This window comes from Lepus europaeus, chromosome X (assembly GCF_033115175.1).
Source record: "Lepus europaeus isolate LE1 chromosome X, mLepTim1.pri, whole genome shotgun sequence".
In the NCBI taxonomy this organism is placed as follows: Eukaryota; Metazoa; Chordata; class Mammalia; order Lagomorpha; family Leporidae; genus Lepus; species Lepus europaeus.
The window spans coordinates 76,979,804-76,997,010 of NC_084850.1; the positions used below are offsets into that span (position 1 = coordinate 76,979,804).

At 33.7% G+C, this 17,207-nt stretch overlaps 1 protein-coding gene across 1 annotated transcript; it reads right to left on the reverse strand.

The window, feature by feature from the left end:
• Nucleotides 1–453: 453 nt before the first annotated feature.
• On the reverse strand, nucleotides 454–1,100 carry LOC133753105 (eukaryotic translation initiation factor 4E-like). The gene has a single exon (XM_062183487.1). It carries the CDS (start codon nucleotides 1,083–1,085, stop codon nucleotides 531–533), a length of 555 nt encoding a protein of 184 aa, XP_062039471.1. The 5' UTR covers nucleotides 1,086–1,100; the 3' UTR covers nucleotides 454–530.
• Nucleotides 1,101–17,207: the final 16,107 nt, after the last annotated feature.

Genomic DNA, 17,207 nt, shown 5'->3' on the forward strand with positions numbered 1-17,207 from the left:
AACAGGGAAACAAATAAATTAAAATCTAGCAGCCATCAGCGAAAGTACAGCAAAGATGATGCTGTAAAAAGAAACAAGGAAAATTGCTAGAAAACTGTATGCATCATACTCTTTCAAACCAGCAAAATATGCTCCTGCATACAATGGAACATAAACAGTATTTTTTCCTGTAAGGTATAGAAATGTAAGTTCTTTTTTTAATATTGTGGATGGGTAAAATGTGTTTGTATAATTCTACTAAACTATTACAGAGTGGGCCAGGAACACATAAGGATCATGGGGAAGATGTATACTGTATGTAATTCTTTGTTTTTCTTTGAAAAAAAAAATGAACACAGAAGTACAAGACAAAGGCGAATGAGACTTCTCTTACATCTTAGCAATATTTAGATGGAAATCAAATTTAAATGCAGTCCACTCTGCTTTTGAAGAGGCTTTGGTTCAGCTTTTTTAGTGGTGGAGCCGCTCTTAGTAGCTTTGTCTGCATGGGACTGATAACCAATCACTATCTTTGGAGGAAGTCCTAACCTTTACTTGTATACCTTCCCTATATGTGTAACAGCATCTCTGTTTTCACATTCAGTAGTCCATATTGCTGTGTTATCACCTTTAGCTCTAACATTAACAACAGCTTCACATACATCATCACTGTAGTCATCAAAAGATTCTCCAATAAGGCACAGCAGTGTCTCTAGCCAAAAGCGATCGAGGTCACTTCGTCTCTGCTGTTTGTTTAACGTAATTAGCCATCGTCCTCCCCATTTGTTTTTCTCATCTTCCCACATAGGCTCAATGCCATCCTTAAAAAGTGAGTAGTCACAGCCAGGCATTAAATTACTAGACAACTGGATATGGTTGTACAGAGCCCAAAAGTCTTCAACAGTATCAAACTTAGAGATCAGCCGAAGGTTTGCTTGCCAAGTTTTGCTTTTATCATTTTTAAAAAACCAGAGCACCCATCTGTTTTGTAGAGGATGTTTAATGTAGTGTTCTGGGTTAGCAACCTCCTGATTAGACTCTGTTTTCTCCTCTTCTGTGGGCGGGGGATTAGGAGTGGGGGTGGTTTCCGGTTCCACTGTCACCATCTTAGATCGATCTGATCGCACCTAGCTTAATACTTACTCTGCCACTTAATTGTTGATCTTAATTTGCTAAACCAATTGATTGCATTTAAAGAGATTTAATTAAAGGGGGAGGGTGGTAAAATTTGTGCTGGTGAAGACTTGCTGACTTACTGGTCCAGCATGCTGAAGTGCTGACACTCATACACTTAAGCTTGAATATTGGCCAAATGAAATTTTATGAACTTTCAAAAATAATAGCCACTAACTCTATGGGTATTGTACTTACTAATGGGTAGTCTTTAGACCAATGATACTCTTGTGTCCAGTAAATGGGCCTGACTGTTTAAATATTGGCTCATAACCTATATCATGTGTCACTAGATCATGAAACCAATTTCCTCAGTGAAAACTTTTCAAAATAGATTTAACTAATTTCCCACTAGGTTTAATGTCTACAATGTTTAAAAAAAATTTCCTGGAACGTATATAGCACTGTTCTTATGAAAAACTTCAAATACTTCTTAAGTATCATTTCATTTACTTTCACAATTTCCCAGGGAACAATGTGATTTTCATTGAATTAGAGGTGGGGGTTGTAACATTTAATGATTCTATCTCCCACTGCCCTACATCTATGCTTATTATTAGAGCAAGGTCATAAGGAAACTGTGGAGGAAGATTTTTTTCATTAATTTATGCTTATATTGCACAAATTTATACTGGATAGAAATATATGCAAGAGAGATTGCTTTGTATGGTCATAGTTATTGAACAGAATTAGACACAAATTGGAATATAAAATGCTAATATGTTAGAGAAAATGCTAAGACAAAATTCAGAGATGAATTCAGAGGTAAGGAGACAGCAGGGTACAACAGAAGACATGGGTTGGAATCTGGAAACTGCCACTTAATGACTGAACTTGAGTGCTCCTTTAAACTTTTACTTCTCTGGATCTTACTTTCAAATGTGTATAATAGAGACAACAAAGACTCCCTAAATGCTTTGTGTGGCAAGTATGTAGAACTAGCTAACACAATGCTGGCACACAGAAGAATATTAATAAATGTAGATAAAAATGGGGGAGACATCCAGCAGTTGAAATTCACACTCAGATTGTTATCTCTTGAAGGATGGACAATATTTTACCAGGAGGAACTGAGAGAATATCATTTTAGGTAGAACGAGTGGAATGATGTAAAAATAGGAACTCACAGAACATTTTTAGGACATTGTTTAGCTTGAGTAGAGGCTGTGGATAAGAGACTATAGGGAGATAATGTGGATAATTAGGTTAAAGTTAGATCATACAGTTTGTACCTTTGTTAGTTACTGGGGGAGATACTGCATTTTTTAAACATGGAAGAATAATGATGATAACTGGATTGATAGAGGAAGATGTTGAACAAAACAGAATTATTAGGGTAAAATAACACTTCAGGTATGAAGGATTTGTGCCTGAAAGAGGAAGCTTTGAAATATGAGAATAAAAGTGATCAAAACTAAAGGTAAAATTAGTGCATCATCTGCACATAGACTCAGGACACATCTCCTTATCATGGAAAAAAAAGTACAATAAGAACAGGTTCTCTTTAGCAGCCTAAACATGCTATGCTTATCCATATGCTGCTGTCTGATTCGGAAATTGTTTTCATCTCCTTATGCAACTAATAATTTTATTCATTCTTTAAATTTCAGTGAGAAAACTAAAGAGAGAGAGAGAGAAAGGAAGGGAAGGAGGGAGGGAGGAAATAAGGAAGGAAGAGAATATCATTATATTCTTAGAATTCTATCTATGTATTATATTGATCTCTTAAAAACTAATTAAAATTTTTAAAAGTTAAAAAAATTTTAGTGACAATGTTGGATTCACTGAAAGTCTTTTCCATCCTTCTGAATAGACTTTATCTTTGCTCTGTGTTACTCCTGTTCATTCTATATCATCTTTTAATAGATATGATATTCTCTTTAACACACTTGATGTAATACTGCCCTCACCACATTTTTTTGGCTTCTTTTTCTCCAGTACTTAATATGGTGGCTATAACATAGAAGAATGTAATGCTTCTAGAAGCTATAGTACTGTATAATTATGGTAGCTAATAAATTTGCTATATCCCAACACATTGTTTTAAACACTTCCTATGTATTAGTTCACATACTCTTAATCATAAATAACTGAAGTAGTAATAATTGCCATATTATTAAACTCCAGCAGAAAGAGAACAAATAACTCGCTGAACATCTCACATATAGAAAACAGTGGGGGCTGATGCTGTGGCTTGGCAGGTAAAGCCTGCAATGCTGGCATCTCATATGGAGGCCAATTTGAGTCCCGGCTTCTCCACTTCTAATTCAGCTCTCTGCTATGGCCTGGGAAAGCAGTAGAGGATGCCTCAAGTCCTTTGGCCCCTGCACCCTTGTGGGAGATCTAGAAGAAGCTCCTGGCTCCTGGCTTTGGATCGGCACAGCTCCAGCCATTGTGGCCTTTTGGGCTGTGAACCATCCGGATGGAAGACCTCTCTCTCTTTTTCTCTCTCTCTCCCTCTCTCTTTCTCCCCATCATTTCTGTCTCTGTCTCTCTCCTTTCTCTGCTTCTGCCTCTGCCTCCATGTAACTCTGTTTTTCAAATAAATAATTAAATAAACATTTAAAAAGGAAAAAAAGGAAAACAATGGAGTATTCAAGCTCAAGTATTCTGGATTTAGAATCTCTTCATTTAAGCACTATAAATAATAACTCTACTGGAAGCAATTAAAAAACATAGAGTATACAATGAAAAGGAAAGATAATATGATGTTTCAACACAAAACAAAATTGCAGTAAATTTAAGAAGATTGAAATAGTATAAAATATCTGTTCCAACTTCAATGATATAAAACTAGGAATCCAATAGGAGGAGTTTCAAATATTCACACAGGTGGAAATTAATCATCATGCTTTTTAAAATTTTTTTTGACAGGTAGAGTTATAGAGAGAGAGACAGAGAGAAAGGTCTTCCTTCTGTTGGTGCACTCCCCAAATGAATCAGTATGCTCCTAAACAACAAATGAATCAAAAAAAGATTAAAAGGAAAACTTGAAAATATCTTAAGATAAATGAAAATAGAATTACAACATGCCATAAATTATGAGATGCAGTAGAAATAATTTCAATAGGAAAATCATTAAATCATTAAAATTTACATCAAAAAGCAAGAACATTGAAATAATTTAACATTGCATCTCAAAGAACTGCGAAAAAAGATAAAACTAAGACCAAAGTTAGTAGAAAGATAAAACGAAGACCAAAGTTAGTAGAAAGAAGGAAATAACTAAGATAAAAGCAGAAATGAATGAAATAGAGACAAGAAAGAATAGGAATGATAAACAAAACTGAGTTCATCCTTTGAAAAGATAATAAAATAAACAAACCTTTCCTAGAAAAACTAAGAGGAATAATAGAAGACTCAAATAAATGAAATTACAAATCAAAATGGAAATATTACAACTGACACTACTGAATACAAATGATCAATCAACAAACTGGATAATGTAGGAGAAATAGATTCCAAGATACATACAACCTATTAGTTCGGAAGGATAAAATAGCAAATCTGAACTTACCAGTAATGAGTAAGTTGTTTATATCAGTAATAAAAATTCTCCCATCAAGGAAAAGACTATAACCTGTGGTTTCCTGCTAAATTATACCAAATTTATATTTAAAGGAGAATTAAGATGAATCTTTCTGAAATTCTTCCAGAAAGGTGAATATTTAAAAATACATTTTCTGTGACCAGTGTTATCATGTACCCAAAGCCAGATGAGGACACTAAAAAAACATTACAAGTCAATATCCCTGATGATCATAATGCAAAAATCAGCAATACAATATTAGAAAACAAAATCAATAACAAATGGAAAGAATCATGCACTATGATCAAGTGGAATTTATCCCTAGGATTACAAGAATGTTTAACATACACAAATCAATTTGATACACTACTATAATAAAATCAATGATAAAAATCATGATCATCTCAACAGATGCAAAAACAGTATATAATAAAATTCACCATTTCATTTTTATAGCTATAAGCAATTTATGGATAAAAGGGACTTACTACAACAGAATAAGTATTTGGTATAAAACATCCACAGCTAACATCATACTCAATGGTAGAAAACTGAAAACTTTGCCTGTAACATCATGAACAAGACAGAAATACCCACTCTGGTAACTTCATTTAACATACATAGTACAAGAAATACTAACCAGAGTAATTGTCAAAAGAAAGAATACACACACACACATGCACACACATGCTAGTGTGCCTGGGAAAGCAGTGGAGAATGGCCCAAGTGCTTGGGCCCCTACACCCACATGGGAGTTCTGGAGGAAGCTCCTAGCTCCTGGTTTTGACCTGACCCAGCACCGGCCCCTGTGGCAATTTAAAGGAGTGAACCAGAGGATGGAGGATCTCTCTGTCTCTCTCTCTCTCTCTCTCCTTCTCTCTCTCTCTCTCTCTCTTTGCAACTCTGAATTTCAAATCAAAAAATAAATCTTTAAAAAAGTAAGATAAGTAAAAAATAAGGAATAATCAATAGCTTCTCTATGCGTTAATAACAAACTATCTCCGAAATAAATTAAAACAGTAATTTTTTTCACAATAGTTACAAGGACAGAACAATGTATTTAGGATTAATTTCAAACAGGAAGATGAAAGCAATCTACACTGACATTTATAAAATGTATCTTCCTATGGAAGAAAGCTAACAAAAGGAAATCAGAAATTTATGGATGAAATAACATCAGAAATGTTGGTAAATGTGATACTTTATTTTATACCATTTAAATAAGTATGATGATTTAATTAAGAGTGATAGCATTTTATGTTGAAATTATCAACATATGTACTTTGAATATATAGCATAAATTATGGAAAAGGATCTCTAAGTTAGTAAGTTTTCCATAGTCTATTAATGTAGTAAAATATTGACTCTTAATGTATTGTAAAATTTTAAATATATATTTAAAATACAAAATTTACATATATGTTCATATGTACATGTATGCATATATGATTCCTGGAACAATTTCTAAACAAAATATGTGAAGATCCATGATCAATAAGCCAATAGATAAAATAATACAATAGATGGAAGAAGGGAGAAGAATAGATGAATACAAAACAAAGAGTACAAAAATAAAACAACAATGAAACCATAGGCCAAAATATAACCATATAAATAACTTCATTAAATGTAAATAATCCAAGTACAACATTTAAAAGACAAAGAATGTGAGATTTAGAAAAAAGAAGCAAGCCTCTACCATGCACAGCCTGACAGAAATCCAGCTAAAATATAATGAATAAGATAGAGTATAATTAGTAGGATGAAAAATAATGCATTATACAAAACTAATTAAAAACAATCACCTGGGGCAGCTATATTAATATCCAACAAGGTAGTCTTCAGCACAAGGAATAATACCAGGAATAAAGAGGGCTATTATATAATAATAAAAGCATTAACTCTCCAAGAAGATGCATCAAATCTAAATGTGTTTGTACTTAACAATAGCCTCAAAATCCATGAAGTAAAATCTGATAGAATGAAAACACAAATAGATAAAACCACAATAATACATAGAGAGTTTAATAATCACTTCTTATTATCAGTAGTGCTGTAGAGTAAATACAGCCGCAACCAGAGCCAAAGAAAGAAAAGAGATCCCCACCCCCAACACAAGCCTTGAAAAGTGGCTGCTGGCGATTAACTAGTGAAGCAGCTGCCCACTGTTGTCTTGTCTAGGGAGGAAAGATGTCCTACGCTCTGCTTCTGTAAACTCCAGTCATAAATCTGTCCTAATAAATCTGCCCCTGGTATCTCTTCTACAAACATACCAGGCCCCCCGACCATTGGAAGTGTGGTCCTAAGTCATGTAGGCCGCAATTAAACCCACCAATGCTGTAACAGCTAAGGTATGATGCTGATGAACCTATAAATATTGTAAGAAACTTGGGATTGTTGCTCAGTTCTCAGGAAATGATTCCAGCTGAGCCCTCTGGTGTTAATAAACTGCTTTAACCTCCATTATCTCTGGTGCCTGTTTGAACGAAGGGAGTTTTCCTACCCCATATTTCTGTAACAGTGCCAATAGGTAGAAAATCATTAAGGATATAGTATACCTGAACAACACTATCAGTCAACATGACCTAACTGATATTTTTAGAACTTTATATTCAATAAGAATAGAATGATAATGATGTACTATATTGTGAATTACACAGCTAATCTTATATTTTAAATAATTAAAATCATACTTAATGTTTTTGCTGCACACAGTGAAATCAAGTGAGAAATTAGTAAAAGAAAATATTTGGAAAATAACTGTGTAATTATAAGGTAAGCAAAAACACTTCCAAATAATCAATTTGTTATAAAAAAAAGATGTTTTTTACTGAGTACATGATTTTATTGGGAATGATGAAAACTTTTTGGAACTAGACAAAGGCAGTATTTGCTTAATATTAAAATATCAAAAGCACTAACTTGTTCACTTTAAAGTAGTTAAATTTATGTTGTTTTCACCTTAACTCTTAGTCTATTAATAAGAGGAACCTAAAATATTAGAAGATATTTTGCAATGAATTTAAAATAAGATTAGCATTAACTGCTAATATTAGACCATAATAGAAATCTCAAATCAGCAGTTTAAATATTCCAGTTTAGCAGATTTAAAAAAGGAGAGTAAATTGGATCCAAATAAAGAAGAAAGTAGGGAATAATAAAGATGAGAGTGGAAATTAGTGGTATTGATTTTTTAAAAGGATCCATAACATTCAAATCCTCAATCAAGATTTACCAAATAAAAAGAAAAATAGCATAAATAAAAAACTAGGAATGAAAGGGAATATCACAAGAGACCCTACATATATTAAAGTGGTGAAAAATGTTTTGATAAATTCTATGGACACAAATTCTAAAATTTATAAAAGAAAAAATTCTTAAAACTACCAAAATTTATGCAAGGAAAAATAGATAAACTTTATCTAGTGATCTAGTAAACAGTTTAAGTTCATACTTAGAAACCTTACAGAACAATCAGCTTCAGGCCCAGCTGGTTTCACTGGCAAATTCTACCAACTATTTAAAGAAGAAATAACATGTATTCTATATAATTTCTTCCAGAAAATAAGAGAGTGAACTCTTTCCAATTCACTCTAGAAGACAAGATTTACCCTTACTGTATATGCTGATAAAGATAATACACAAAATAAAATACGGATCAATAAACCTTATGAAAATAGGTGGAAAATCTTTAAAAATAAGATATCAAATCCTGTGATATACCAAGAAAGAAAGTGGTATTTATCTCAGGAATATAAACCTAGCTCTACACTTAACAATGAGTAAAATTCACAATGTCAATAGGCTAAATTAAAAAAAAAATCACACAGTCACATTAATTGGTAAAGAAAATAAATTTAACAAAATTCAACAACTCTTCATGATTAGAACTCAGCAAACCAGGAATAAGGATCAGCTTAAGGTGAGAAATGATTAATGCTTTGTCATTTATATTTAGAACAAGGTAAAGATGTTCACTCTTGTAACTGTTATTCAACACAGCTTTGTAATCCCTAACCCATGTAATAAGACAACAAAGGAAAACAAGAAGTAAGAAGTACAAATGTTCCTATTCAGCACCCAGAACTAGTAAGTGCATTTAGGAAGATCAAAGAACACAAAGTCAGTGTACAAAAATCAATCCTATATGGTAACAACAAAAGTTAGATACCAAATTCAAAAAGTAATATCATCTATAATCATACCACAAAAACAAATACTTTAATGAAATTATAACAAAACTGCAGAATTTGCATGCATAAAATAAAGAAACCCAGGTAAAATAAATCAAAGAATACATAAATAAATAAATTTATATAATCATTATAGTTAAGGTGTCAATTCTTCCCTAATTGACTTCTAAGTTTATTAAAATTTCACTAAAAATTTTTGCACTACTTTTTTCTATATATATAGAAGATGCTTCTAAAATTCATATGGAAAGGTAAAGGAAGATTGCATGTACCAATGCCATCTCATTAGTCCAAGTGATCAATTTCAGTTCACAATTGATCACACTGATAGGTCTAAGAGTCAAAGGGATCACACAAACAAGACTAGTGTCTGCGGCTACTAAACATAGAATAAAAAAGGGAGAGAACGATCCAACATGGGAAGTGGGATACACTGCAGACTCACAGAATGGCAGATGTCCTAAACAACACTCTGGCCTCAGAATCAGCCCTTAAGGCATTCGGATCTGGCTGAAGAGCCCATGAGAGTATTGTAGGCATGGAAAGCCAAGATACCATGGAAAAAAAAAAGACCTAAATGAAAGATCTCTGTGAGTGAGATCCCAGTGGAAAGAACGGGGCCATCAAAGAAGGAGGTACCTTTCTCTGAAGGGAGGAGAGAACTTCCACTTTGACTATGACCCTATCGGAATAAGATCAAAGTCAGCGAACTCTAAAGGCTTCCATAGCCCTGACAACTCACGACTAGAGCCTAGGGAGATTACTGACGCCATGAACAGGAGTGTCAAATTGTTAAGTCAGCAACAGGAGTCACTGTGTACTTACTCCTCATGTGAGATCTTTGTCCTTAATGTGTTGTTCAATGTGAATTAATACTATAACTAGTACTCAAATAGTATTTTACACTTTATGTTCTGTGTGGGTGTAAACTGATGAAATCTTTACTTAATATATACTAAATTGATCTTCTGTATATAAAGATAATTGAAAATGAATCTTGATGTGAATGGAATGAGAGAGGGAGCAGGAGATGGGAGGGGTGCGGGTGGGAGGGAAGTTATGGGGGGAAAAGCCGTTGTAATCCATAAACTGTACTTTGGAAAATTTATTTACTAAATAAAAGTTTAAAAAAAATTCATATGGAAAGGTAAAGGAACTAGAATAGAACTGGAAATAGACTTACACTGGAAGAAGAAACCAAAAGCTAAAAGACTCACAGTATCATATTTAAGATATGCTATCAAGGCCAGAGCCACGTCTCACTAGGCTAATCCTCTGCCTACGGTGCCTGCACCCCGGGTTCTAGTCACAGTCGGGGCGCCAGATTCTGTTCCAGTTGCTCTTCTTCCAGTCCAGCTCTCTGCTGTGGCCCAGGAGGGCAGTGGAGGATGGCCCAAGTGCTTGGGCCCTGCACCCGCATGGGAGACCAGGAGGAAGCACTTGGCTCCTGGCTTTGGATTGGCACAGCACCAGCTGTAGTGGCCATTTGGGAAGTGAACCAATGGAAGGAAGACCTTTCTCTCTGTCTCTCTCTCTCACTGTCTAACTCTGCCTGTCAAAAAAAAAAAAGATATGCTATCAAACAACAGTAGTCAAGACAGTGTTTGTTAAAAAAAAAATAACAAGTGACATCATTGAGACAGAATGAGAGCCAAGAAACAGACTCATAAATATGATCAATTTAATTTGACAAAAGTGCAAAGACAGTTTAATAAAACAAGGACATTCTTTCCCCCATAATGGTTCTGGAGCTATTGGACATTTTATGAGGAAAAATGTACTGAAATACATAGCTTACAGCTCAAAAAATCTTCTAAAAGTATACTGTAGTATACCATAAAAGTAAAAGTAAGTAAAAACATAAAACATGGGGCTGGAGATGTGGTGTAGTGGGTAAAGCCACTGCCTGAGACACCAGCATCCCACACGGGTGCTGGTTCTCATCCCAGGTGCTCCACTTCCCATCCAGCTCCCTGCTAATGGTGCGAGAAAAGCATTGGAAGATGATCCAAGTGTTTGTACCCCTGCCACCCATGTTGGAGACCCAAATGAAGCTCCTGGTTTCAGTCTGGCTCATTCCTGCACATTGTGGACAATTGGGGAGTGAACCAGCCTATAGAAGGTCTCTCTGTCTCTCTCTCTGCTTTCTCTCTTTAATATTGACTTTCAAATAAACAAATAACTGTAAAAACCACAAAATGATAAAAACCATATTTTGAGGCAAGGAAGACAGGGGAGGTGGGGTAATAGATACTGAAGCAAATGTACTAGGTTCATTGCACAAGTTTTTTTTTTTTTTTTTTTGCGGCACAAGGTATGACTATGACTCATGATGATAAATAGTATTCTGCATAAATGAAAAACTGTAACAGAGGAGTCAACAGGCTCTAAACATAAAGAAAAGATAAGGAAATGGAAGACTAGTTGCATGGATTGGTTGCTTAAGTTATGCTCATGCATTGAAATGTTACATTGTACCACTTAAAATATGAAACTCTTACATATTAATTCAAAAATACATTTTAAAAATGCCATAGAAGAAAATAAAGTCTACTTAACTGATTTTTGAATGTGACATCTGAAAATGCAATCTATAAGAAGGAAAAAAGTGATAATTTGGTTCTCATCAAAATTTAAGATTTTGCTGTACAAAAGACACTGAAAATAGAATGAAAAGACAACAGAAAGAAAATACTTGCAAATCACTGCTGGGCCTGGGCCAGGCTGGATCCAGGACCCAGGAGTTTCAATATAGTCATTGTTTATATTCCCTCTATACCTAGAGTCCCCCACATGGGTGGCAGCATCCCAAGCACTTGAACCATTTTCCGCTGCTTTCTAGGATGTGTTAGAGGGCAGCTACGTCAGAAATGCGGCAGCTGGGACTCAAACCAGCACTCATATGTGATGCAGGCATTATAGACAGCAGCTTAACCCACTGCACCGCAGCTCCTGTCTTCAAACTAAATTTGTCTTTTAATTCCATTTTCCAGAGACTTTTTGAAGTCCATTAATACAGTTATACTGAACAGATCAGTGCTTTTCAGACAAAAAGGTTGGGAAAGGTCTAAGTATACAGCAACATAAGAGGCAGAGTTTTTAGGCTTGATGGAATTATTCTGTACTGTTTTTGTAATTTGCAATTACACATATACTTCGTTGTATGTAAATGTTTTAAAAATTTGAAAAATCTGAAATAAGAAATCTAGGAAAGTGAAACATATTTTGGAGTCTTTTTTTTTCCTTGAAGAGAAGCTGTGGATTCCTATGAAGCTGTTAAGTAGCTGAAAATGTCACCAACATTTATAAGAACTTCACAGAGATTTGGATGGGGACCAGAAGAACTAAATTAAAGGAGGAAACTGAACTAATCTAATTTGATTAGATATTGATATGACTAAGCTTTATCTGTGTCTTTTTTATCTGCATGGTTATATCAGTAGTATCCTATATTTCCAATGTCTTTAGCTTCTTGTAATCAATTATTATCAGTCATGTGAGAGGAGAGGACAACCTGACAAAAAAATAAATGAAAGAACAATAGAAATAGTCACACAGGGAATTCATGTAATCGAGTTATCAGGCATGGACTTTAAGATGATTACACTCAAAAAACATAAGACAATTAAAAATCAATTCTATATTTTGGCAAATTATTGGAAGTTGTAAAAATGGAAAACTTAAAACCAAAGCTATTTTTTTTATTCATTTGACAGGTAAAGTTATAGACAGTGAGAGAGAGAGAGAGACAGAGAGAAAGGTCTTCCTTCCGTTGGTTCACTCCCAATGGCCGCTACGGCTGGCACGCTGCACTTATCCGAAGCCAGGAGCCAGGTGCTTCCTCCTGGTCTCCCATGCGGGTGTAGGGCCCAAGGACGTGGGCCATCCTCCACTGCCCTCTCGGGCCACAGCAGAGAGCTGGACTGGAAGAGGAACAACCAGGACTAGAACCCGGTGCCCATATGGGATACCGGCGTCGCAGGCAGAGGATTAGCCAAGTGAGCCACAGCGCCGGTCCCAACCAAAGCTAATTTTTAAAAACAAAATTAAAAGCTCAGTTGGTTTCCTTAAGTTGATTAGACTGACCTTAAACTCATGAACTTATATTCTCCAAGAATACTCCACAAAAATAAAGTGTAATAAAGAATTATATAAATTAAAACTGAGGGACTCTTTCTCTAAGATATTCATGTATATCAATCAGAAGAAACATATAAGATGGGTACTCAAAAATTAAATGAGAATAGAACCTAAAATGGTAATGCTTTTTAAAACTCATATAAGTTCTGAAAGAGTGGTAGTTACCTGACACTGGGGAGACAGTGTGTATAGTGGAAGAATGGGGACGGGGAAAGGTTGATTAATGGGTATTTAATCATAGTGAGGAGAAAGCACTTCCACTGTTCTATTGCACAGTAGGTTGTTGATAATATACTGTATACTTTTATTTTAAAAAATCTAGAAGGATTTTGAATGTTTACATCATAGAGAAATGATAAATGCTTAAGTAAAGCTATGCATTTACTCCTGTTTGAATATTACACAATGTATACATGTATTAAAACATCATATGATATCTCATGAATATGTGCAATTTTTAGGTATCAGTTAAAAATTTAAAAAAGAAAATATAGAATACAATAAAATTAAATCTAATGCATCAATGGTAGAAAAGCCCCACAATGTCAAATATATATATATATATATATATATGTTTTAATATGAATACAACTTTAAAAGTAACATATAAGGCAAGAGGGACATAAGTAAGAAAGATTCCAAAGTTTTCATATTGCTCAGAATAAGAGAAATGATCATTTAGCACTAAACATTAGTAGGTCAACTGTGCATGTCTGCATTTGTAGGGTAGGCTTTAAAATTGTGGATAAAGTGTTAAACTACCAAAATTACCAAGTACATAGAAAAAAACAATGAGATAACAACAACAATAAAATCAGTCTAAAAGAGGTCAAGAAATAAGAGACAAGGTAATATAGATCATGCAGAGCAAGTTGAAAGCAGAATAGGATAATGTATTTAATTGTTGATATGTCATGAAGTGCATTAAAATAAAATAGACTTCCAATACGTGATGGAATACTGCTCAGCCATAAAAAAGAGTGAAATTATATCTTTTGTAACAAAACGGATGCAGCTGGAGAGAACTATGCTTAGTGAAATAAACTACGTCCACAAAGACAAACAGCACATTTTCTCTGATTTGTGGCAGCTAATATATACAGTACAAAAATTTAATATATATGAGCAAAATTGACATCTTGGGATTTGATTACTCTTTATAGCCCTTGTCTGCATTCCTGTTGAACAATAGTCTTTCTACTGTTTACTTGTAGAGCTCTTTATTTTTTTTTACTTTTTATTTAAGTTATACATGTATTTCATATATACAGATTTAGGAACATAGTGACATAGTGAGATATTAATCATATAGCAAAATGTTATAAAGACTGAAATCATATCACATATGCTCTCTGCTCACAAACTAGAATCAGCAACAAAATGAAATGGAAAAAAAATCTCTATTTCTTTTTATTGTAAAAGGTCTGCTAGACCCTGGGAGGTAATGGTTCAGATGATTGGGTTCATGCCACCCATGTGGGAGATCTGGATAGCATTCCTAGGACCTATTCAACATGGCCCAGCCTTGGCCATTGCAAGCATCTGAGGGGTGAGCCAGTAGATTGGAGCTCTCTGGATTTCTCTGAGGTTCCCCTGTCAAAGAATAATTTTTTCTTCTCTTTTTAATTTTTAAAGGAATGTATTAATACATTAGATTCTCAGGGTCACAGTAAATATGTGATAATTAGTATAACACAATTCTCATCAATTCTCATGTTAATTTGATACTAATACAGAGAACAGATTCATTGTAGTTCATAGATAAAATTCTAATGTGATGCTTGCCTTCCTTCCTTCTTTCTCTCTCGCCTCCTCTTTCTTTTTTAATTTTTGAGATAGCATATTTCTAATTTATTCTATAGTCAAAGACTTAATACTGCACTTAATAAAGAGTTCAACAAGTGAAAAGCCAAAAGGTCATAGTTCAATGGGAATATACACAAGGGCTATAAACAGTGATCAAATAAAAAGATGCCACTTTCACTCATAATACAGCAAATTTTAAAATAACCGCAGATGGTTAGAACTATAGCTGTGGATCATTCCTAACTATTGGTTTATCAATGATATAAAACAAAGTTTGCAAAACTGTATTTGCAGCAATATTGATATACACAGGTACTCATTTTCTTTGCCTTTTGATTTTCTTTTTTAATTTTAGCTCCCACATGAAAGGGAGAACATGCGATGTTTGTCTTTCTCTGGCTTATTTCACTCAACATGATGTACTCCAGTTGCAACCATTTTGATGCAAATGGTAGAATTTCATTATTTTTATAGCTGAATATTATTCCTTTGTGTGTCTGTGTAAAAATAGAAAATAAACGCTCAAATAACTCATTTGTCAAACAAATCATAACAAATTTTAAATTATTTCAAATGGATTTTACCAAAAATATTACATATTAAAGTTGTAAAATGCAGCTAAGCTAAGTCCTTATGTTTAGGATAATTTCTGGCATTAATATTATTATATATATTATGATAAAAGGCTACAAATGAATGAGATGAGAATCCATTTTAAGAAGTAAATAAAATATAGTAAATCAAACCTAAGAAAATGGAAAGAAAGAATTATAAAGGTAAGAGCAGAAATTCCAAACAGGTTTTGGCTCTTTGAATTGACAATTATAGTTGATAAATGCCCTAACATTACAATAAAGACAGGAAAATTTTATGATCAAGGGCATTAAGAAATTAAACAGGTACATCATTAGAAACATATGTACATATATATTTAAATAAATCATAAGAAGATATTGTGAGACACTTGTGTCAACAATTTTGAACATTTATTTAAAAATACGAAATTCATAGAGAAATGCACCTAACAAAAACTGACCATAAAAGAAACAAAAGAAATCTGGAGTTGGTGTTTTTGAACAACCAAAAAAAACCATGGCTTGCAACGTTGACATCAAATAAACATAATTTCAACTCCTACCTTCTCAGCCTTTGATCCTGCTTCCTGTTTATGTACCTGGGAAAACAATGGATGATGCCCAAATATGTGGGGACTTTCCACCCACTTGGGCGTTCTAGTTGGAGTTCCAGGTTCCTGGTTTTGGCCTGGCCATGCCCTGGCCATTACTGCCATTTGGAAAGTGAACTGGTGGATTAAAGATCTCTGTGCATGTCAGACAAAACTATCTCTTAAACATAAAGAGATCCTAAGCAAATTGTTTAGATATGGATCAATCAATACACATAAATTCAATACCATGTCAGTCATAATCTAGGAATTCATGGACTGTCTAATAATTGAAATGTAATGAACACATATCTCAAGAGATGTAGAGAAAATATTTGATAACATTAAACATCTATATGGGACACAGGGAAAGATTGTATGTTGAATATTATGTTTATAATATTCATTGAAATAATAAATATTGTATTTGGTGCATTTGTATTTAGTGTATTGCATTTAATGTATACATTTGTCAAGATTAATTGTGTACTTATATCCATGCATATTGTTGTATGAAAATTATACTTTAATCAAATACTTGTAGTATTATCAGAAAATAATGACTTGAGCACTCTGCTGGTCTAGATATATCACTTTTTTATACAAAATACTAATAATGATGACAAATTTCTTAATGCATTTATTAACAATCATGTATGAGATGCTGTTTCAGGAACTTTAATCTATGAAATATATACTTTCTTCATATTTAATTTATGAAATAAATACTAATTCCACTTTACATATTAGAAAACTAAGGCTCAAGTTTATGTAATTTGTTCAAAGTGATATAGTAGGCTAAAATCCAAATGCAAGTAGCCTAGCTCCAAATTTTCCTAAATTATCTTCTGTTACATTTAAAAGCAGAACATTCATACATCATATGTGAAACTTCAAACCTTCCTATTTGTGTAATTATATTTCAAAAGCAATCAAACCTTTTGTACTAGCTTTATACAACATTAACCTTTCCATTTTTTACAACTATTTCCAAAGAATTTTGCCATCAATACTATAAAGACCATTTGGAGGTACATTCAAATTATTGCTTTAAGCAGAATAATTTCTTTTTAACATTTTTAATGAAAAAAAATCTACTGAAAACAGAGGCAAAGCTATAACCCTATGTATCAGGATAAAGGCAAAGTTCACTAGTGAAACTACAAATTTTCCAGTGAAGGAGCAAGTAGTTCAAGTGGTCATTAGATGAACTCCTTATGCT

Coding starts and splice junctions, on each gene's coding strand:
- LOC133753105 (XM_062183487.1), bottom strand. CDS start 1,085: ATGGTGACAGTGGAACCGGAAACCACCCCCACTCCTAATCCCCCGCCC.